At 47.5% G+C, this 24408-nt stretch overlaps 1 protein-coding gene across 4 annotated transcripts; it reads right to left on the reverse strand.

The window, feature by feature from the left end:
* Positions 1–9464: 9464 nt before the first annotated feature.
* LOC308177071 (UAP56-interacting factor-like) lies at positions 9465–23093 on the reverse strand. 4 transcript variants are annotated; one of them, XM_080553736.1, is made up of 9 exons: positions 22532–23093; positions 19435–19578; positions 15908–16050; positions 13767–13894; positions 12900–12981; positions 12448–12488; positions 12288–12362; positions 11506–11617; positions 9465–10724 (listed from the first exon to the last, which is right to left on the reverse strand). In XM_080553736.1, the coding sequence occupies exons 1-9, from the start codon at positions 23076–23078 to the stop codon at positions 10629–10631; spliced, it is 1368 nt and encodes a 455-aa protein (XP_080409862.1). In that variant the 5' UTR covers positions 23079–23093; the 3' UTR covers positions 9465–10628. The 4 variants fall into 4 exon arrangements, with proteins under 4 accessions (XP_080409862.1, XP_080409861.1, XP_080409860.1 ...); XM_080553735.1 differs by having other exon boundaries at positions 12900–12984; XM_080553734.1 differs by having other exon boundaries at positions 9465–11617.
* Between the last annotated feature and the right edge of the window lie 1315 nt (positions 23094–24408).

Consider the following 24408-nt stretch of genomic DNA (forward strand, 5'->3'; position numbering starts at 1 on the left):
CTGTGTATTGCACTTTTGAGGAAGATGCACCCCATCAGAAAGCCTGGCTGCTGGCTGTCCCTCTGGGAAAAGAGCAGTAGGAGAAGTTTTGGGGCAGAGACTGGTCACTTGAGACCTGCAGCACCTTGCATGGCCATGCCACTATTCCCATGGCCCTGGAACTCTGCAGAAGCAGAGAGGGTCTTTGGCTTGAACAAGTATTTGTTTTAAAGCCTGAGAAATCCTTGCTTCCCATTTTTAATTCTTCCATAGCATCTGGGCTCTGTATTATCAGTGTGAACAGAGAATTTGCAATGAAAGGGGCAGGAGCTGAAGATGAAAAATTACCCTCTGCCTTTTCACCTCTCTATTTGCTGTAAAATATCTGATCTTCTTGGTAAATACTGTCAAGAGAATATTTGTGACCAAGCTTGTCCTCACGGATGTGAACTCTGCTGTGCCTCTTAGGCTTGTTGCACTCTCAGATGATTTCACCACTTCACAATCCAGCTCTTATGATAACATTTAACACACACTTGCTAAGCCATGCAGTGCTAAGGTGGCATAAAGTTCAGCGAAGGGTAGCATTGCGCATAGTCTGTTTCTGGACTGTCTCCATCTTACAAAAATGCAAGCAAATAACACAAAGAGCTGAGATGATGTAACTTTTCAGGGTAGGGAGTAGAAATTTATTGACACTGCTGATGTGATTTAGCAAACTGAGCAAAATAACATGGGGTTATCTCTTCATTCTTGTTCATTGTGTGGGTTTTACTTTGTCAGTTGTTTTAAAAAGCAACCAGCAATTTCTGAGAATGCTGAGTTAAAAAAAAAAAAAAAGTGGGGAGGAGGGGAGAGAAATCAAGCATTTCTATAGGTTAGTAAACATGATTAATCCAAGTCAACAACAGGGAACAAAAGAGAATTCACTGACCAGTAGATACTCAGAAAAGTTTTGGTTTAAATATTACTTAAAATGACTCAAATGGGATCTAGCCTTCAAACCACGACACAAGTAAAGGTCTTACATCTGGGCTTATGGTCAGATCTTTTTTTTAATGTCCTCAAAAAAATACAAGTGCTAGTAGTAAAGCAGATGGTCACTGGGGCTTTTGCATGACAAATTGGTTTATGCTCTGCATTCGTTTAAGAAAGTGCCTGGCACAAAATATGCTCTTCTCATCTCCTATGACATGTTCCTCTCATAGTTGCTGCTCCCCACCATTGCCCTGCTCCAGGGAAGCCCTTTGCTACAGGGCAAAGCAGCAACTTGACCACAGGACCATCCACTCTCAGCAGTATGTGTTGGGGTCTGAATTGCAGAAAATGAAAGGCTTAGGTAGCTGCAGACAGGGTTATTGTTCATTTTTTTTTTCACTAAGATGTTGAACTAAGTTCAGGCAGGAGGAAATTCATTGACCAAGACCTCTCTCAGCCTATCTGACCCTTATACAAAGATCACATCTCCAACAATTTGCTGAACGCTCTTTGAAAACCTGTTAAAGATTTTCCTTCACTGTGTTGAGAGTTACAGCTTACATTTCCCAGTGGCTATCGGGAGGGAGTGGACAGATGGGTGCAGACAATGGCAGTATGGCTGTTGGAAGGGTAACCTGCTACAGTGGCACCTGCAGATACTGATATGGTGTGGAATGGAGCCTGTAAATTATTGAATGGGTCTGGAACTTGATTCAATGTATACAAAAGAACCTGAAAAAAACCACAACTGAATATTCCCTATCTTGTCAGGACACTGGTATATAATAAATTACCTCTATAAAAATGTTTGCCTCCTTTATTCCCAGTAGTGAAAGCTTCTGATGAAATACAGTACTTTCATGAGAACATTTCTGGTTCTCTTTAAGAGCTAAGGGAGGTTCGCTGAATAGCTAAAAATGTGATTTGTTTGTATTTGCCACCAAAATGATCAGTTCTGATATTTTAACATAATCCAGAACTTCTTTTCCCAATTCTGTCACCGTTAGGGATTTCATGTAGGGGGGATGTCTGGCAGTGGTGCTTTCAAGCTGTTCCTAGAGAGCCACGAGGGCATTCCAGGAAAACCACTTTTACAGGCAGTTTATCACAAATTATCAAGTGGTGTGGGTCTGGGAGGCAGTACCCCCTCCCACAGCCCCATCTTAACCCAGCTGGCTGTTTCTGGTGGAAGCATCTTTGGGAAACATGCACAACCTGGGGCTGTTATTTTAGCAGCTCCAGGTTCTTCCTCAGCTCTGCCTCCAGCTTCTAATGGATGGATCAAGAGGAGAAGATGGACAGCCAGTTAAAGGGAAAAAAAAAAGTGCTTTAACAAGGTCCAGTGCAGATCAGTGGGGGATGAAGTGTGGCCAGCGGATGCGTATACCACAGTCTGTGCACATATTGTGGTTTGTGCAGAGCTCATTTCTAACACAACCTGTGTCAGGATGGCTCTGAGAGGGGGGAAAATCCCACCATGACTGCATGTGGCTGCCTGGAGAAATCCTGCCTAGGACACTAGTTAGCCCTAAATTCATGGTATTTTGATTTTTTTTTTTTTTTTTTTGTGATTGGCCAATGAGACGGTATCTCTGCAGAGAACCAGCATGTAATTTGAAATGGATACCAAAATGTTCTTCTCTAAATATATGTGATCTATACTAGCCTATTTGTACTAGCCTATTATACTAGCCTAGCCTATTTTCAAGCAAAGACAGCCACATATAGACAAATGTGACTGGGGGCTCTAATTAGAAGATAAGACCATTAAAGCTATGTGCTGGCTGGAATTGCTACATTTTCACATTCTGTTTATGTCTACATTCCGTTATCACCCTGCTTTAAAACTGCTGCAATTACTGTCTATTTTAATGAATGCTGCTGGGGCTGATGTAAATACCTGACTAGAACATCTTGCAGGCAATACACAAAAGTCCTTTTTCCTTCCAGAAGTGCTGTGTTGCTCATTTGCATCATAGATTCGTGACCAGATGCATTTAACAGCATGAATTAAAGTGCTTCTAAACATGATGTTAGACCTGTTGCACGGGGTAAATTCGGGGCAACTCCAGAATCGGATCCAGCGCAGCCATACATAGCTGGACTGTTGGCGTGTTTTTGGACGGCAATAAAAACATTACTACTCTGATAGTTTGCCCTTCTGTTTTCAGTGCAACAGGTGGAGTTAAAATGCTCCTTTGTTACCCTTGTTTGGGTATTAGCAGGGATTGCAGCCACGTGCTGCAGTGAGCAGGGTGCTTTTTGTCCATATGCCTGGGCAACACGGGGGACCCCGTGCTCCAGGAGACCCAGGGAACAAGGGGTTCTTTGGCACCTGCTGACATTCAGATGCACGCTGTGGCATTTTGTGACTGCTGTGAAAGCCTGTGGCTGTGGTGGGCTGCAAAAGGCCTCTGTCTCATCAGCTTCCTTCCCACTGCCAGCATTTCGGGGCCTTGCAGAAGGTGATTGGGTGCAGCAGAGACGAGCTTTGTGTCTGTGACTTCAGGGTCCCTGTGAGCAAGCCCCCACAGTGTTTCATCTCCCATTTACTTCCTCTTCCAGCCTCTCCGTCTTCCCTAGCCCTTTCTGGCTGTTTGATGCCAAGGTCCAAGCAGGGAGTTGTCCTGCTGGTCCTTTTTCACTGCTATCAGCAATGGGAATAAATACCCATTTTCCACTTGGGCAGAGGTGGGGAACTCTTAAGTTCTCTTAAAAGGCTTTTATTTCTCCAGAACCTGAAATCCTGTGGGATGCAGTGGGATCAGTCAAATTCTTTTTTTTTTTTTTTTTTTGGGCAGATGATAGCAGTTTCTCAGAAAACAGAGCAAGTTCTGAACAATTTATAGGCTTATGCAAAAGAAGTAAATCAGTCTTGTTCTAGTCTCTAGCTGCTTGGGCTGTGTTCTCTTTTCATTGCACACGAGCAACTCCATTACCACTAGCATACAAACGCAGATATTTGATCTCAGTCTTTCCTACAGCGAGAAAACCCTCAGACATGCCACGTGTCCTGCAGCCAGGGCTTGCTGCATGTCAGACCATTTATTCTTTTGCATCCTGAGTTCATGCTGGCTGAGAAAGCCACAGGCTCCTGCATACCTGTAGTTATTAGAGAAGACACAAACCTCTAAGGGCACCTCCACTCAGTCTCTCCTTAGGTGAGGTTTTTCACAAGTTATTTTCTGTCTTGTGAAAGTGTTATAACTACAAATCTGTTGCAATGGAAATGGTGACTTGACCGCCAGGAGTTGTTCAGTCAGTTGTTAATACATAGCAGGCAGCTTGGAGACACTGATACTGCAGCTAAATTCCTGTCTTTACCCAGGAATTTTCTGCATACCAAAATTAACTGTGGTCAACAAAGAAACCTTGATTGGTCGACAGTGAAATCCTTTAAGCAAATGCACAGATGAATCATTGTGCTGTGGTGGCTCTGGGGTAGGGGGAAATTCTAAATTTAGGGTGCGTGCGCTCTGCAGCCCGGAGGAGCTGCTGCAGACACCTCCTTGGCAAGGCCTACTTGGTGTGGTGTTAAATAGTGCAGTCTCGCCTGGTGGTATTATGCGGTGGTGCTCCCTAGCAGAGCTGTGCTCCAGGTGTGATGTAGAAGATGTCTGAGGTCCCCGCGTGGCAGGGACATTTGGGGAGTGGAGCTCTCAGTGCTTTGTCAGAGCATCCGTGGAGTAGGATTGTGCACGAACCTATGACAAATTCAAAACTGCCTGCTCCAGGACCTGTGCGTGCTTGTGGGGTGCCAAAACCCTTGCCTCTGGCAGCCCCTTGTTTCTCTAAAGGCAGTCACTGGGGGAGGGCAAAATACACGCAGAACTTTGCCTGCTTCAGGCGCTGCTGTCAGTAACCACAGGCTCCCAGCAGGCTCCTCCAGGCTTCTGAGTGCCCCCAGCAAGAATGGAAATTTCTCTTCTCCTGGAGCAGCTGGGGGAGGTCTTGCCCGGCTGGCAGGTGGCCAGCTGCGAACAGCCTGGTGGACAACACACAGCAGCCCCCCTCCCCACCCGGCGCTTGGCTTCAGCCCCATCCCAGTCTGGGTTCGCCTTGATCGCCGCGCGCTGTCTTCACCCTGCGTTACACCTCCACCACCCGCAGCCAGGATCGGGGACATCCTCAGCCTCCAGGGTCAGTGGCTGGGGAGTGGCAGTGTCATTGCTCACAGGGCACAGGGTGGGGAGGCTGTGCCTTGCCATCCTCTTCCTGGAGCTCGGCAAGAGGAGGATTAATAGCTACAGCCTGGTGTGATTTAGAGCAGAGCATCCTCTCGATGCTCTCCTTCAGTCGGCCTGTGGAAAGAGCAAATCTGTTGTCTCAGGTGTATGAGCTTCTGCAACAAGCTGGTATTGCGGTACATGAAAGTGCAGCTGCAATGGGGGGCACGGGGACAAAGGTCTCTGAGTGCTGTCAGCACTGCAGAGATTCCCATCCACAATGAAAAGTGACTGTGGATTGGTTCTGGCCCAGCAGTTTAGAGTCTCTCAGCATTTTAGAGTCATGAGTCAAGCTCCAAACATCATGAGGTTGACTTAGAAACCTGACATTCAAAAAAAAATAATTGACATTTCCCTCCCCCCCACCCCCCTTTTATTTTTCTTTGGAATCAGATTCCTGCCTGGTCTTCCCTGCACAACCACAGCATTGCAAACTGACTTTTTAATACAGGCAAGCCGAGATTTTCACCTCCCGACCTGCCTCCAGGAACTGAGGTCTTAACTGCAGCATTAAACATCACAGGACTTTTGGTAAAATCGTGAAAGCTGGCAGCACTCCTGATGTAGTTAGGAAAGATCTGATTTAGAACATGGCTTAATAGTAAATCCTAACCCCCTGATCTTGAGTGGCTAAAGCCCAAATCTAATTTTCTGTTCCTCTTTCCTCTACATTTTAACGCTTTAAATTATGTTCCCTATAAAAGCGGTCAGAGTTGATCCAGATGAACAGAGAGAATAAGACTTCAGTGAATGAAATCTACACTGGGGAAAAATAACTCTCTCTTGCAAATGGAAGTTAAAGGTCCATTAGCAAAACTCTGGAAGGGATTGTCCCATTCCAGGGTACAAAGCAGAGCCAAGCTTCACCTGCATCTACTCCAGGGCGCAGGGTCCTGGCTAAGCAGGCACTGGCTAGCTGTGCGAGGCATGCTGCCCAGTGCAATGCCTTAACCAAAGCACTGGGATTGCCCAGTCCTGCCTGGGGGAATGCTGTTCAGTTTTCTGCTAGTTGACATAGTACCGTTTGACCTTCCACAGACTGTTTCTTTCCCCCTTCCAGTTTGTTTCGGTGTTGGGTCCAGTTTGGGAAGCCCTCCTGGTGCGTAGGGTGGGAAGCTGCATAGGGGCTGCTGGGGCTGGGCAGTCATGGGAGAAGGACATCCTACAGAAGAAGGCTCTGTGGGTCTGTGATACATGGCAGTGTGGGGGGATACCCCTCTGCAGCCTGTGTCCCCCCAGGTGTGAAGACATTGGGAATGAGCTATGGCTCTGCTGCCCCAGGGGCTCTTGGCAAGGCAGTGTTTAACCTACCCACTGCAAACACGCTGTCATCCTGCAAAAAGCTTTTTTCTGCCCCCAGGGACACCTCTCATTTCAGCCTGGGGGGTTTAAGCATCTTTTCTCAGCTTGCTGATTTTTCTCTACTGGGTTGCTGCCTGGCGGGTGCTCTGCTTGTAGCTCAGTTTATTCCTGCCCCTGCGGGAATTGTAGTGCCTGAGATGCTGTTTGGATCTCGGGTTTCTGTTTAAATATTTCGCCTGTGGTTTCTGGCTGTCTGAATGCCTCCAAGGACCCCTGAAAACCAACAACTGCTACTGCTGACAGCAGGCTCCACCTCCGCCAACGGTTTCCCCGGCACCTTCGGGCAGGGCAGCAAGTTTGTGCACTGCCTGACTCCATTCTGCAGCCAGTCTGACAAACAGTGGGACAAGGACCCTGGTGCAATACAGGGGAGACTGCTGTGAGCCGTTGCTCTGTGCTGGGGGGACAGTTGCAGCTGGTTTTTACTGGGGAGGAGTTGGCATTTCAGCAGAGCAGCTCCTCCTTCCTCTGCTGGAGCACACTCCAGTCCCTCTGCTCGATGCTTTGGCTGCTGCTTTGTTGCCAGGACGGATTTGATGACTGTGTCTGCCTAAAAATGTGCATTTTTATTCTTGAGGACCTTACAGCCACACTGCTCCTGGGGAGCTTTGGGACCCTGCATTGCTTTGGCAATAGTGCCCCAAAATACTGGGGAGTCACTTGAAACACATCTCCTGGCACTAAAATCGTCAAGAACTGGCAAGTGGGAAAAATTGCAGGGAAAGCTGGCCTTCTCCCCACTGCCTGTTAGTGTCATTAAAGGTAGCTTTTAGCATCAAACCAAACAACCCTTGAACAGCTAAGAAAATACTGAACGTCAGCACAAGGGATTAGATGGGAAAGTTGGCTCGGATCCCTTGGGCACACCTCTCTTAGGCAGTTGTTCCAGGTGTGCTATCTACCACCGAAACACGGGCTGTGCAAACAGTTTCTGAAGAAAATGTTCACTGGGACGCTGAGGTCTGTGACTGGAAACTTGTTTCATTAAACCCGTATTAATGTGTTGTACTATTTCATACTCCAAATTGCTATTCTGGGTCAAAAAGCAAGTGGAATGTTCGGAATTATTAGGAGAGGAACAGAAAACAAAGCAGAGTCCTTGCACAAATCCATCTCAAATATCATGTCTGCCTCAGCCCTGCCATCTCGGGCAGATGTAGCAGAGCTTGAAAAGGTACGAAGGCAATCACAGGTATTGCTCACCTTCCAGACAGTTGACATCAAGATATGCCAAGGCTCTTCTCCTAAAAAGGAGGTTAGCAAATACAGAACTAGTCTAAAAAAATGCAAAGGGCACAAAGAAGCTAAAGAATGAATATTCACTTGTAATATCTGCCTTTGGTGGCATAGACAGATAGAAAGCAAACTGCAAAAAGGAATGGTGGAAGAAAACCCCACCAAACGTTGTTAAACACGAAGACACAAGTGTCTAAAGAAAGAAATCACCAGTACAGGGGGTTCAGTGCAGTAACTGACCAGGGATGCACTCCCTGGGATGCACTGTGGGGACTCTCTTCTCACCCTCTACAGCTGTTCCTGCATTTCTAAACCTCCCAGGCACCACCAGAGGTGTTAATCTGGAGAGCTGGAGATGGCTTTGGCTGGCCTGAAATGCAGTGGAAGTGTTTCCCAGGTTGTAGAGCTGCCCTGTCTCGGTGGCCACAGGCTGAGTGCAGGGAGGCTTGGCCAGCTGCTGCCGCCTTCTGCTCGGGGGGCCGGTGGGCTGCCTGTGTGGCACCGGCACCACCACCGAGACCACCAGAAACTGCCCAGCTGGACAAACAGCTCTGCCAGGCGATGGTTAAACTGTGCCACACACCCTCTCCAAAGGGCAGCCAGACTGCGCAGCGGCTCACCCTATGCACTACCGGGATAATTTTAGAAAGAAAATTTTCAGTAGTGTGGCAGAAAGGGGGTATTTATGCCTGTTTGAGTGAACTGACTGTGCCCCTTCCCAGTGTGTTTTTAGTATGGCAGTTGTGATTTTTTGCTATGGATGAGGTTAGCGCAAAGTTAGTTTTGTCTCTTGCTACATGCAAATTCAATAAGCTCTATGAGGGAATCAAGCTAGAAAAAAAAATGTATCTTTTATCATTAAGTCCTCCATTTTAATTTAAGCAGTTCTTAAAAAAATATAAGTTTTTATAAAAATATAAAAAAATTATGTTATATATAATATATACAATATATAATAATATATATAATATATAATAATATAAGTTCTTATAAAAGTATTAAACATATATAATTTTCAGATTGCTGAAAAACATTTTCTATTTGCTGAAAAACATTTTCTAAGAGAATAGTATCAGGGTGTGCTCTGGACACCAAACGGATGCTGCACACATGGCTCCTCTCCTGAGCAGCTCCATCCCTTTGCAACCTGGTGTAAGAAGGTATCAGTTTTTTTCTTAGCCAGTTTACCATCTTTTGCCAGTATTTATTGTGAAAGTGCAACTGCAATCAGGGCTATTGCCATTTGTGACAGTATTTCCTGTTCATGTTCAGTGACTTCCAGATTATTTGCATGAAGATATGAGGTCTCCTCAGTTCATTAGACTGGAAATCAGGTTGCATTTCGCTTTGGATATACTCAAAGCCAGGTCTGCTCCGACAGTTTCGCTGATAACATTAAAAGTGGAAGTGATAACAACCAAGATTTTACAAGGAACCTATTTAAAACCTCCCGCTGCTTCAGCTGCGCTTTGGAGCCAGCTGACCCATGGAAATGGCTGCAGGAGCTTGATTGCAGCAGTGATGCTGCCACAGGGATGGCCGAGTGCTCGTTTCCATGTGTGGAGTAGGCAGGGAGGCAATGGGGGGCGAAGGGGAGAAGCCCCCTGGGCACTCAGCACCATGCTGAGAGGCTGAGCATGTGCCGGAGGCCTGCTGAAAGAAGGTAAATAACTGAAGGTGACATTTGACGAGTTAGTTTTTTATTCGGTGCACTGGACTCATACATCACTGCTTAGTCAGCTAGTAACATTTCACACATACCTATAAAACCAACTTCAAGTCCAGTCTCTTGTTAAAGACGCTCGGTGTAAAATGTAAAGCAGTCTATCAAATATTTACTTCAATAACTATAGCTTAGGGCCCAGTAACAGGCTGTGTCCAGTGTGCTCAGTGCTGGCTTGCAGCAGTGGGTGGAGAATGGATCAGTGACTCACAGTTGGTGCAGAGCTTCAATAACAAATGTCTAGATCCAGCTTGTTAACTTCTCACCCAACATTTATCGAACTGCTGTATAGCCTGGCCTTCTTCCTGCAACTGCAAGTTTGATTATGCTGATACTTCGAGCACGAGTGGAGCTGTACCTATGAAATCCCTAATGCAGAACTACACAGCACTGAAGAACAGATTTGGGCTGGGGCAGCCCATCTGTGCTCTGTGCTGAGGAAAGCTGCTCCGGCAGCACAGCTGGCAGCAGCAGTCAGAACAGCATGGCAAACCAAACAAAACACAAGGTCCCAGGGCTGTCTAACAGGGCAGGGTGAGACGCTTAGAGGATGTGGGGGTCTTACACTGCAAACTTTTGGGTAGGAGTCCTGGGTGCATGCTGCAAATCAGGCATTTAGGTGGATGCCGGGGAACGCTGGAGCATCCCTGGTGGTGCTGCTGCTGGGGCACGTTCCTTGCTCGTCCCCCACACGCTCTGCCTCCCAGGTGGGTGGTGCAGTGGCCTCAACGCTGTCCCAACTCTGGGACAAGGCAAGGGAAGCTCCACAGGCACGGCCTGGAGTTAGTCCCCTTCCCTCTCACAGCGGTCACCCCCGGGCAGCAGGGGGTGGCCTGGCAGGTGTGCGGGGCTGGCCCCAGCACCGTGGCTCTCCCTGGCACAGCAAGTCCATCTCCACTCATCCCCTTCCACCGCCTCTGCTCCTCTCCTGCCTGCCCTGCGCTGTGGCCCTGACTCTTGTGCTGCCACGTCCCTGCCCTCAATCACTCGCTCATTCTGTGTGTAAGGAAGGAAACGGCAGGTTGCCAAATTAGCTATCTCAGAGGAAATCTATCGAGTTTTATTGAGCTGCCCGTTACAGGGCCTGGACTGCTGCCTGCAGTCCCTGTGACGAGCATGTACTGCTAGGGCATGGTGACCGTCCGGCCGGCGCTCCGGGCTGCTGTAAAGCGCCTCTTATTCCTCAGACCAGAGAACCTCTCATCCAGCGTCAGGCTGGTCTGCAGGGGAAAGGGAGAGCGAGTCAGTCCCGCGTCTCATTGCAAAGCACAGCCGGACCTGTAGCAGGGTATTGATTAGAGCCCATCAGTCAGGACGGTGCTTCACAGCCAGTTAGTCAATTAAACCACTCATCACACGAAGACAAGGAGCTCGACAGACTGTGTGCAGCTGGAAATCCTCCAAGCAGTGCCCAGCCCCAAGACACCGGGCATCCTCGGCAAGAACAGGAGCAAGCAGATGGCATTTGAACACAAGGCATAAGGAAAAAAAAAAAAAAAAAACAACAAAAAAACCCCATCCAGACAAGAAGTGCTGGCAACGAAGGACGGTGGAGCAGGATTTCTGACCCACCCCAGGGCTTTTGGAGCATATGTCAGTGTAAAACGTGGCACCAAGGTGGTCTCCAAAGCAAAAAGAGAGCAAAGCCCAAAGGAGGTGCTGCATGTCTCCAAGGAGGGGGGAGCACAGACAGTGAAATGCCTGCCCCCAGCCAGGCCCACTCACAGGGAGCATCCCTCTGCTCTGAGCAAGCACAAGGACAGGGCAAGATGGACCAACATAGTGGGAAAAACTGGGCTGAGTCTGTAGCTGCTGAACAGTCTTCTCTGATGCCGTAATTTTGGCAAGCAACCTAGCCAATACGGCTGCAGGACTTTCATCCCAGGTTGTGCTAGATAAATGCAACTGGCGGCCCTGAAAACCTGAGCGTGACGTTAACAGCTTAGCGGCAGGGCTGCAGCAGGGTGCAAGGTGCCGCCTGTCCCTTCGACGCTCCTCTACCTGGTTTGCCATCGCACGGAAGTTGAACCTCAGCGTCACCCCCTTGGGCTGGGGCTTGGCTGCCCGTGGCGGGGGCCTCTGGCTTCGCAGGAACGGGCGCTTGGATCCAGGCCTGGGGAAAGCACAGGTCTGCGGTCAGCCAGGCAGCTAAGGCAGCTCACTTCCTATCATCTGCAAACTGGCAAGGAGTAAGGGAACCCCCTGTGCACCCCGTGCTTCCCACAGCATTAATCACTGCGGTCTGGGTGAGTTTAAGGGGTGCTCAGCTGCTCTGCAGGCTGTGCTCCAGCACTGTGGCTGTGTCATATCACAGCTATCGGGGGCTGCTCTCTGGGCTGAGTGCCCTCACCCACCTTGCTTCCCACCCCTGCTTGGATGCCAGATCCTGCACATGCCCTGGACCCAGCGTGGAGCTGATGCTGAGCTCCTCCAGCCACGCTGCCCGTGAGCAGGTCAGTGCTGCTCCTCCTGTAAAGCCACCACAAGCTGTCCCTTCAGGGCATGCACTGCCACCAGCCATGGCAGCAGAACCTGCCTGTGACCACCCATGTACTGCCCCTGCTCTCACTCCCCCTTGCTCTGGATAACAACCCAACCATGTATAATTACCATTTCCCTTCGGATATGCCAGGAACAGAATGAGGCAGCATTGGCTAACCATTTGGGGGCTGAACCATCCACTCAGCCCTCGTTATAAAAGAAGTGAAGCTGCAATAATGCTAAAGGGATTTGCAATGGCTTTTGTAGGGCTTCCATCCTAACAAATCACCTCATTTACTTACACATTGGCCTGGCTTGCCTGGGGATTAGCCACAGAAACCGTAAGAACTGCTCCAGGGCTGGGTTTCACTTGCCACCTGCCAAGACGGTGAGACAGCTATAGCTCTGATTCAAGCATGAAAGAGCACATCACGTTTGCAGTGTGGCTTTTTCGCCAATTACCTTCGCATCCTTGGTGGTTTCCCTTCTGCATTAGCATCTATCTGCAATGAAATAAATTTTAAAAATCACTTAACTATATCTCAAAAACAATGATTCCTTTTCTGGTATTTCATTTGGTATATTTGAATAGTTCTTTCTTTGCGTGTCATCAAGAAAATTGCTCATCTTGGGTTTCCTCCTGGCACAGGCAAGGCAACTGGCACTGAAGTTTCTTCTCCTTGTGCTGCTGTACAAGCTGCAGACTTTTATCACCTGTCCATGTTTTACTTTCCAGGTACCAGAATATTAAGCTGCATTAAAAAGCCCTGTCCTAGGAATATATTCTCATATATTCTCTGTAAAGTCATCCATCTCTCCCAGTTACTTTTGGAAGGAAAGACACAACTGGGCAAGGGCTGGTAAAACTGAACGGTCACCATCTGCAGGTTGTCGAAAAATGTATCTGTACTGACCCCTCTCTGAAAGTTGGCTCTGGAGAACCGCTGCATCATCCGCTTCTGCTGGAAGCCTGGTCCCCTGTTCAGCAGGAAAGGCCTGCTGGTAAGGAAGGAGAGAAAAGAGCAGAGGTGAATATGATAGCAGGTCTCTCCTAAAGTTTAATGATGAAGTACTCACCCGAGTTTGATATTAAAAAGCAATATGAGAAGCAGTTGAGGAATATTTTACCAAGTTCAGCCCCAAAGGTTTTTCAGCAAAGAATTTCAGTGAAACAAGTTTTTCTGCTCAAATGAAACAGCAGCTTGTGTTTGTTCTGAACTCTTCTCATTAAAAGAAAAATGATGGAATAAAATCATAGAAAAAAATCTGGTCAGAAGGGACCCCTGGAGGCCATTCAGTCCATGTTCTACTCAGAGCAAAGAAAGACAGGACTGAAACCCAGCTTCCATTTGAGCAGGGAGGACATGAGGACCACGATGAGACAGACACTGGAGCTGTGCCCAGCTCCCCGCAGCCTGGACCCATCACGGATCCTGGGGTGCAGCATCTGTTCCCACAGCTTCACTCCCTGCCTGTCCCTTCAGAATGGAGTCTATGCTTCCTGCTTTTGTGAAAATAAAGGATATTTTCACCCTTTGAAAGCTTTCCCCAGAGTGACATATTAAAAGTTTAATAAAAATAGAAAGGTCACATTGCGCTTGCTAGAATAACGCAACAGACCTCATACCTGACTTATTAACAAAAGGTTGTTTCATTTCCAGGTGCATTCCTAACACACCCAAGGTACTTCTCTCATGTCACATGAACACACACACGCTGCAGCAGACCAAGAGTGGAGCCACAGGGAACTGCTGAAAAACAGAAATTACCAAAGCTTTTACCTTCTCCCTGGGGCATGGGTGCTGGCAGCAGCTGCTCTGAATCGCTTGGGACCCAGGGGTGGCCGTCGCTGTGCCTCCAGCTGCCCACTGCTGCTGCTTTTGGCGAAACCTTCCTCGGTCTTGTTGCCCTGAAAGAGCAGTAAGAGCTCAGTGGTTGGCACCTGCACTGCTGCTGTGCCAGGCAAAGAGGCAGCGACCAGGAGCGACAGCGTGCCATTGTCTTCCCCCGCTGACTGCCACTGCCTGAAAACCTGAGCGCCTTCATTTGGCATTTTCTTCGACTCTGTCTAGTGAGCGCAGGTTTGAGAACTGACAGTACTGAGGTGCCTGCACCACTCACCGACACATTTGGTGTCACTGGTGGTTGTGTCGAGGGGGTTTCAGTCCTGCCCTGTGTGTTCTGCTTTCACATATTTCCATTCGCAACAGCTTTTTCTTTGCGACTTCTGCAGTCTTTCAGCAGAGCCTTTGTTGTTTTCTTAATGGGAAACTGTTTCCTCACCAAATCTATTGAAACCTGGCCTCTTCCATTTGGCTTGTATAGCAGGAATATTTCTACCAAGCACGTTGCTGTACTCTCAGTGTTTGGATTTATTGCACACCGTTGTCAACAATCGGTATGCGTGCCGCAATTTCTGGGCATTAAATTACAAGTACTAGGGAGAATGCTTCATCCTAATGGTACAGAAATACCAAAAGAAAAATAATAGTCTGTGGAGCGCAAATCTCACACAAGTCAAGCGTTATAGCCTTGCTCTGGTTTCTTTTCAGTCATTGACTCTTTCTTTTTGGACACATAAATAGCCCAGTTGAGCCCCGAAGCATGAAGCACATCAGAAGACACAGCAGCGCAGGTCCTCCTGCAATTACTCATACAAATGGCCACGTACTCCTTTCAGGTAATTTCTGTGGGATCACCACCATCACTGTTACTACCCAATAACTGAAATGTTTCCACATTCTTCTCACTTGGTTTATTTACACACACACAAAAAAGCTACCACAGAATTATGCCTCCCAGCAACTGCTTATTGCTTTCTGTTAATATCCAGCCATACTTAATATATACCTGAGTCACTGCAGTTGTTATTTTCAAGAATAACCACACTTTATGCACACGCATGCTTAGTTTAGGGTTCTCTAACTTACATTTCCAGGACAAAGCCATTAAAAGTGCCATCATGTTCACCAAATTGCTGTTTTTGAAAGCTTACCGAGCATATGTGACCTCCTAATTGAGTGAATTTCTACCAATGCAGGAAAAAATGACCTCTTATGACAAAGGACTGTCTACTTGCTCAATTCCCACCTTCTACACCATGACAGTTTAATTTTAGTGATACTCAGAAGAAAGCTCTAAGAATTAATTTAATGGTGAATGCGTATTTTCCTTCTCATCTCTTGAGTCTTAAAAATAACTGAAAAATTGAAAAAAAAAATTCGCTCTTTTTTAAAGTGTTTTTGAGCTGAAACAAGACTTAAATATTTAAACTTGAGAGAAGGAAAGCTACAAACAACAAAAATGCATTTTATACTGAAGCACGTGGGCAATCTGACCTGTGGTTGTCATAGCACTGGTAATCAGTGTCCCTGGGGAAGCCTGTACACTTGCTAGTACAAAGTACATCCCAGAAGCAAAGGCACCTGAAGTCAAAAACATTCCGTACTTTGACTTCACTAGGCCTTGGAAAATGCTGTAGGTGGCAAGATCTGGTTGAGAAAGGTTTTAAAGTATTTCCATAAGAACAAATTCCATGTCTTCTCATCCTCCTACTATCTAAATGATAATTCCATGTCATCTCTAAATAATGACAGGAAGACGAGAAGACATAAAATTTGTTTTTATGGAAATATTTACAAATATTTTAAAATCTTTTAAATACACTTTTTTTTTTAAACCCATGGGATCATATTCAGTAAAAAATACACCAAGTCTTAAGCTTATAAAGCCAACAGGAAAATTGCTGTTTTATATGCGTATGTCTGTACACACCTATGCATACAAATGCTGTGCATAGGCATACAAAAGACTGTGCCTGTGCATTTTTTATGTAGATTGTTCTTGGGTGATCCATAATCAGAAAATCTAGCTGATTACTACATGACATTCGGGAATAGCTCTACCTTCTCTACTCCCCTACCTCTTGAGCTGATGCCTGGCGATTTAAAGGGCTCACTCCATTTAATGCAGCAGCTGCTCTTCTCCGAGGACCTGGCACAGTATTCCTGAATTGTCTTCGATTGTATTGTTGTTGTCCAAACCCTCTTCTAAAACGGTTAGGTCCTAAGAAAATTAACAGTTGTTTTAGCAACCTTCAAAACTCAATTTAGGATTACAGTTTTTCAAATGTATTACAAGGTTAACTTGATATAGGAGTAGCTATATAAGTAGTGAGACAAGAATCACATAAATGTATTCCAGAAAAGTAAATTAATTTTGCAGAATATAAAATAATTTATCATACCAATGTCTCACTCCGACATTTTCATGATATATATGACTGACAAACATATCATTTGATTTGAAAGAATACAGAAGAGAAAAGCCTTCCACAATTCTGGTTCCTAATAAAGGCAGGAACACTCACATCAGGAAACCTGTCAATCTGTTGTCAGAGCTCACACTACTATGAATTAACTGTGAAATGGAAAAGCCTTTTGATACAGATACGCAAGTGACCCAGGCATCTGGAAGCCAAACTTGCAGCAGCCTGGAATAGAGCTGAGTGCCCACACTATCTCACTTGGTAAGTGAAGACTGGCCTACAATTATTTATTTTATTTTAGCTCCATATATTCTTACTTACTGCATATATTGAAGGGGGTACCTTCTACTGCTGCTTTATGTTACTGCACAACACATACACTGAAACCACACATCTTGCATTTAACTTTTTCCCCTAAGCCTGTTTGTAATTTTTGAGTGTGCTGAAGTGTTGGGTGAGAGGAAAGCACTCAGTCTGTCAGACAGCAGCACAGTGCATTAAAGCTTAATTACCCCATATGATAAACTTCTGTAGTCATAATTAAACAGGCATTTTCCAAGCTGCTATTATCAGTGAAATGTGCGTACATCCTCACCAGGGTGTATAAATCAGACATAAAGCAGTGAATTGCAGCAGGCAGTTAACCACGTGGTTAAAACCCCACACCAGAGAAGAGAACCTCAGTGACACAAACCAGGGAGTGGTTAGACACGTGTATTGATTCCATATCATCGATTCCTACATCACAGCAATTTATAATGACTTAGAGCAATTAGAAATGAAGCGCTCTGAGGAAGCGGTGACATTGCTGTCAGGGGGACGGCACCACGGTGATTAATGAAGGCTCCAGCCCCAGGGCATAACAAGGGGCTCATCCGCAGGCTGGTGGCACTGGTTACAAGGCAAGGAACCGACGATCATTTGAGCTGCTCTGGCTTTGAACAATGAGAAGCACCAGGGCATGCCTGTGGCAGGTACCTCACAACCAGCAGTCGTGGTGCTTGGCTCCCAAGGGCAGAAGGTACTGGTTGGTGACGTGCACAAAATGCAATGCTGTTGACAAGTTTTGTGGGACCAGTAGTTATGTCCTTGCAAATGATGCCCTCGCTGCAGGAGACATGCAGGTGTGCAAAACTCTCTCCGACAAACACCCAGATTTTGGTAATCTGTGTCTTCTTTGACCAGATGTTGTCTTGCTGTATTTACCAGCACTTTGTTCCCTCTCGCATCTGCCTCCACAGTTGTTTTTGCCCTTTCTTGTTTCCTTCGACAGCTACCCTGTGCTTTCCCTTCTCTCTCTCTTGTTAACCAGACCCCTCTCCCACAGGCCACCAAGCCTTGCATTGCAGCTTGCCTGTACGCTGGAGAGGGCAACTTCTTTCCAGCAAGAGAGACTGAGCTCAGCTGCTTTTTCCAGGGTATTTCACCGGTGCAAAGGGAGGGATAGATGCAAAAGGCAACCCCGACTGGAAAATCCTGCTCCTGTCAGTCGGTTCCTATTAGAGAGCCTCTGCTCAGCAGTGCACTCAGGCGCATCTCAGCCAATGTAAATAACTAACTGCGGAGCCATCAGCTCCGAGGGGCACCCCGTGTACGCCAGCTGGGGACCAGGGCCTCCGTCTGTCACGTGTATGCTGAAATGTGACACACGGGAGGCTTCATCTCTCCAAAAAGTCTGGCAGATATTTATTAATAAAAGAAAGTTTGAATAAAAGCTCACAGCTTCGGCAGCTGAGGAGGACCCCCACCTTTGTCTGGGTGCCCGCTCTAAGCCTGCCATTAAGCACACCCATACTGGCCAAGAGCTACCTCTGCCCAGCAAGCCCAGTCTGGGGAAAGGCCCTGATGTCTCAGACACTCTTTTTGGAGGAGATTTGAAATTCAAATTTCTTGTCACTAAAAATCATCATTCCCCCACCACGGAGGAGATGGTTTAAGCCAAATTCCAGGAGAGATAACAGCACTTCGCTCGCATGAATTCTCTTGCTGTTTCAATCAGCATAATACCCTTCTCCATGCTCTGTCATTACAGTGCTGTGCTGTACTGATTATCATTTTGATAACGGTTATCACATCTCAGCCCACAAGGGGCTGCATTTCAGCAGGGACTAAAGTGGAATGAGCCCCTGAAGAATTATGGGCTTAACTCCTGGCCCTGCTGAGCTTCCTAAAATTGCTACTGACATCAGCTTCACACAGCATGGTGCATCCCTGCCCTTGGCAGGGCTGAATTCAGACTCAGTAAAACCTGTAAAATACTAAGACTAGCAAAAGTCATTCTACAAATGAATAGAAAAGTTCTCTTTTCTAAGCTTAGCTACAAAAAAGTAATTGTTTGATTCATTTGATCTGCTTGCAGTAATCTCTGTGTGGAAGAATATCAAGTACTGTGTTTCTTTTTTGACAGAAAAATCAAGGAAAATTATCAGCACTATTTTGAACCAGAACAATTCTCAGTAAGGCAATATGTAGTGGAGAGTGAGAATGAAAGCGTGGGAGGCAAATCTGAGACGACAAGGACAGCTCCCAGTGATCCTACCGTCCTAATGTGTCATTTGCACTGAAGGGGATGAATGCAAAGACATTGCTGCAAAATGTCACTAAAATCTTCAATGAAATGATTTAGCAGTAATTAAAAAAAGCAAATTTTTGATAAATAAAGATGGCATTTCATGCAGCATTGCAGCATTTAACATTGCTTTAGTTTTGAAGATAAAAGCTAGTGGAACCGAACAGAGATTAGTGTGTGATCACACGGTATTATAAAAAAACTCATCATAAAAATAGCATGATTGGCAAAAGTGACAAATTAGCTCCAATAACTGAGCTATCAAAGACCGTTACTGAAGGGGTAATTTAAGTGTGTTCTGGGAAAAGGAGGATTAGGAAGAGGCATAATTAAAATATGCAAAGCCATAAGGGAATAGAGAATAGATACTAAGTCACTTTGAATTAGTAATTCATGAGAGGGTGGGATAGAAATGGATGAATTTATCCTCTGAAAGGGCCCTGATATTCCATTGTTGCCGAGAGAAAAGCTGTTCAGTGCCCAAGTACATATTATATGCACTCAGGAATTCGATAGGAGAAGGATTTAGGAGCTGTATTTTGTCACAGAAACGTGTTTTCCAGGGAGGCAATGCAGCTTTGCTGGCCTTTGCTGGCCCAGGGTGCTCACGTACCTTGCAAGTTCCTCTGCATCCAGGCACGGAAACGGGGCCGCCCGAACCCGTACGCCGAGTTCCTGTTCTTGATCTGCTGCCTTCGCCTGTCCCCTGCAGCTTTGGCATCTGTTTGTTCTTTCCTGTGGCGTTTTATGATGTCATCTGGATCAAAATGGCAAAGGGGAAACCCATAAAAGCTACAATTTCTACCAACATCAATTTCCACTGTTGGTACTTGTGATTGCCCACAGTAAAAACAGGGCTTGCGGTTCTGTGAGCTGTGGTGGCAGACAGTGAAAGATTTAAGCTTAGCTAGGAAGCATAGGATCAATTTACTCAGCTCCTGCAGGCTAGAGATTAAGGTGCAGTGAATTATGTAAAAATGTGTTACCAGCCGGCACATATCTACCATGTGCAGGACAGAGATTTCAGACCCACGTCCCACTGAGGGATCCAATCCCAGACACTTCGCACAAACATCAGGGAAGGCATTTTTGCAGGGGCACTGACTGAGACTCAGTGCTGGGCAGAGAACATTTACGGAGGAGGTCTGACTTGGGAGGCTGTGGTCGAGGTGGTCAAAGTGAGGAGAACTGGAAGAAGCATCTGTGCCGTGACGGCCACTCCAAGGCTCCCTCTGCCACCCATGGGACACAGAAACTGCCCCGGGCAGAGGACACCAGGCGGCTGTATGATGTTTTCCTTTCCTTTCCTTTCCCATCTTCTGAAGTCAACACAGCTATGTGCATGACTTCCCTCACTGCCTTAAAAAAACAAGGCAAGTTTCTAGCCCTTGGTGGTACGAAATGAAGCTTGAAGCCATAAGCCTCTGTGGCTCAAAACAGTAAACAAATCAATGCTACATGCACAACAAATAGAAGTAGTACTTTGTATTTTAAGTGCCATCTTCAGGACCTGACTATTGATTTTCTGACTCTCTAGAGTAGGTGTTGCTGCTTAACCACTCGGTAGCAATCCAGCTGGTTCTAGGTAGCTAAATTCCTCAGGCACCACCACTGCACAGCCCCTGAACTGCACAGAAGTGCTCTTTACTTCCTGACAGAGAGAGCACAAGGGACACAGAGGAAGGTGCAATCCCACCTACAATATTCAGAGCATTCTTGATGCCTCTGCAGGGTTTTGAAAGCTCATGATCATCCTGAAGAAGTGTTCTTAACTCTTAAAAGACAGTGCTGGACCACGCACAAACTACTTTTAGACACAAAGCTCTATCATGAAATCATCCCAAAACAGCTCAAAACAACCCAGTTCTCACTGAGTTGGTTTGAAATCAAGGGGGTCTTTTTAATTCAAGCTGTTCTAATGAAGAGGAATGGCAAAGGCAACAGGACATCTTCCTCACTGATATTTTCCAACAATTTCCTTTTAACCTCAAACGTTCCAGAAAACATTTAGCAAGTAATAACACTGCATCTAGTACACTCCAAGCAGAATGTTTTAACTTTTGCCAAATTAGTGAGGCAAGAAGTGTCCATATCAGGCCTTTTCCCAGGCAGAGACTACTCTAGCTCCTTAATGAATCACTGGAGTGGAAGCACAAAGTGCCATTAGCTTTCAAAGGGTGATTATCACAAACAGCAAATCATACCTCCAGCACTTGTCACCTGTCATTTTCTATCAAGAAAATCCTGTGTCCAAATTAATACAAGGCCCGGAGAAAGTGAACAAGAGCAGATGTAAGAACAGCCTGCGTGACTGCTTTTGTGATTTCTCTATCAAGTCTGCCGGGAAGAGAGCACGTTGGGAGAGCCCATGCAATGCTCTTGGTATGAGTGCGCTAATGTCCTCAGCTAAGTGTGCCTTTGGGATACATGTTATTTGGGGCACAGACTGCTTTGAAGCATATCGACAGCAGCCCTGCCTGCTCTGCGGGGAGGTCGTCACAGGCGTCCCAGGGCGGGCTCTCCACACTGCAAGGAAAACCTCACTAGGAGTGGAGAGGAGATGAATGCTCAGCTGCCTGGTCTGTCAGTGGTTTGCGTATCAGTTGTTACCTTTTATTCTTTTCCCATAGATATGATGGGGTTAACAGGGCAACATAAAGCAATACTACAGTGAAGGGTCATTTAAGGTACTTCTGTGCCCCCAAGACAGAATTAGATCCACAAGGGTGGCCTTAGCATAACTCCTGCCGTTACCTGTGACTGCTAACTCAGATAAGAACGAACATACGTGACAGCACCCAGCGGTAAAAGTATCAGTTCACAACCAGGACTCTTGTTTTGCGGTTCTCTTCTCCTCTGAGTAAAGTGTATTCTGGATTGAACATTACAGGTGGAAGCAGCAGGTCTGAGTGCGGGAAGTGTTAAGGGAGAACAGAAGAAAGGGGAGTATCACGTACCAGCAAACAGAAAAGGGGTGCAGCACAAGCAACACCATAGGGAAAAAAAATACACAACAACAAACAAATGAAAAGTTAGGGACCAAACCAGTTATTGCTGTAAATCCTCATACCACCATTAAAATACATGTGCATCAGTACCAAGGGATCAGTTTGAGCTGGCCGTGGAAAATGTTCTGCTATTCCTGACAAGTGGCTCATCACTGGGAAATGACACAAGGCTTCTGTCAGGAAGCTAACCCCGTCTTAAAAGGTGCTGGTGGACTTTCCTTCCACAGCGGAGACGTCACCAGGATAATCCGCCAAGACCTATAGCCCAAACTCCGCAGTCCCAGTCTTCGGAGTTAATAAAAGAGCAGTTGTTTATGCACAGCTTCCATATCTGCTGCCAGAGGAATGGCGAGCATCACGAGCAAGCCGCTATAAATAGCCTGCACACCCCAGGCTATGTCTCATCTCCGTAGTTCAGTCGCGGGGGCACGTAGGTGAGCCTCTCCCGGCCCGCTCCGCTCGACGCTCTCCCCCCTGAAGTTTCGGGGTGCCGCCACAAAAGCACCGCGACGGCTTCGAGCCCCCCCAATCCCTCCCCCGGCTGCGGCTGCGCCTCCCCCGCCCGCTTCACCCCCAGCGCAGCCGGGGGCCGGCAGCACCCCGCGCCCGTCCCCAGCTCCCCCACACACACCCCCCCCCATCCCCGCAACCCAGCTCCAAGCGCGACCCCGGCCCCCCTCGGCTCGGCCCCGCCGGACCTACCCAGGGACATGTCAATCTCCTCGGCTCCCGGCTGCGGCCCCGCCGCGGGGCTGGGGCTCGGGCCCGGTTGCGGCCCGGCCGCCTCCATGGGCTCGGAAGGCGCAGCGCCGCCGCCCCGCTCCTCGCAGTGCGCCTGCCCGGAATGTGGCGGCACCCGCCGGCGGCACCCTGCGGCGGCCCCGTCAGCCGGCCCCGGCACCCTGCCCGCGGCTCCCGGGCCGCCCCGGCCCTCCGCCAGCCGCCCTCTTCTGGCCCTCCGCCAGCACCCCCCCCCGCCCCGCCTCCCTCCCTCCCGGCCCGGCCGCCTCCGCGCCCGCTTCTCCCGGCCCTGCAGCCGGGCCTTGCCCGGGCGCTCTGCCCCCTCCGACCCCCTGCAGTCATCCTCGCGGCATCCCCGCTTGGTCCCGGGAGGCTTTTGTGCAGCGCCGTGCCTCCAGCTCGCCGCCGGGCAGCGTGCCCCAGCCTCTGTGCTGGCGCTTTTCCTCTTCTCCTCCCGAACCCTTCTCCTCTGGGGTTTATGCCAGAAGGGGGATCTTCGGAAAGGCATCGGTCATTTCTGAGTGATGGAGGAGAAAGAATGTCTTTGCTTCATTTTGAAAACTAGAAAGGCAAGGTAACTCGAGAAGGGGAGGCACCCGTGGCTTGTATTCAGGAGTGAAGCTTTTTGTCTGTATTTGTGAGCTCGGGGAGCAAGCACCCATTTGGGACCGGGCCCTGAGCGCCCCCGGACCACTCACAGACGTCCAGTTCTTCGGGGGATCTTTCAGTCTCTAGGTCACGTCGGTTGTGGCACTGGTGCTGTCCTGCTCCTTGAAAATCAGCTAAACTGTCTTCCTCTACTTTTAGTTGGATAAAACTAAACCAAAGTGCTACCACTTTGGGGGAGAACAATCCCTCCTCTTCCCAGGGGTTAGCAGTATCATAAGCAAAGATCATATTTTTCTAAAGTCCCTATACAAGTGCTCTGAGATAACCTTCCACACTGCATACATATAAAGGCCAAAGTCTCAGAACTAGGTCTGCACATTCCATGTTTTCGAGACATTTTCCGTAACGGACAGCTTGCACTTCAAATAGGGAGAGAAATTTCTACATGCAAACAAATCAGGGCAAAGATTGCCTTCTGGTATGTGTAGAGCTCTTAGCAAGATCAAGTACTTGTGAAAGTGCTCGTTTAGGGAATTGTCCTTTTATAAAAGAAAAGAACAGAGACGCCAACAAATAACCTTAGCTGTCTTTTGCACTGACACTGCAGGACGACCATGAAAGTATTTAAATGCAAAATGTTAGGAGGCTAAGGTTGCGATACCCAATTTGTGATTCTCTTGATGTACACGGTTTCCGGTGGGTACTGCTGCTGCTCTTTGGGGAGCCCTGGCTCTAATGCCCCCTAGTCCAGGAGCTTTCCCTTCAAAGGGACCCATTAGCAATTTCCCAGCAATTTAGAGAAGTCAGGGAAGCTGCAACTGCTGGGGCAGGAGTGGAAGTATACACATAAACCTGGTCTTCAGCAGTGGGCTTGGAGGGGTGGGCTATAGCAGTGTCATCTTCTGGCACCCAACAAGGGTGTTTGGGAACGGCTCTGGGAGGTGTCCTGGAGTCTGCTGTGAAGCAGGAATTTCCAAGGACCTGCAAGAGAAGGACCGCAGGAGCAGGCTGGAGTCTCCACTGAGTACAGGTGAGACACGGATTATATGGCCCAGGTTTCTGCACTGGTAGGAAGCTAGAGTTGGTCCACAGTGAGGCCAGTGTAATGAAAAGCATTGTCACCTTCTGCAAAATCATGTTTAATTATATTGTCAGAGTATCTAAAAGCAACAGCTGAGAGATTTCCAATAGTGTCTTCATTTTATCATTTTTAGTGAAATAAATAAGAG

The sequence above is a fragment of the Anser brachyrhynchus genome (assembly GCF_964034855.1).
Source record: "Anser brachyrhynchus genome assembly, chromosome: 13".
In the NCBI taxonomy this organism is placed as follows: Eukaryota; Metazoa; Chordata; class Aves; order Anseriformes; family Anatidae; genus Anser; species Anser brachyrhynchus.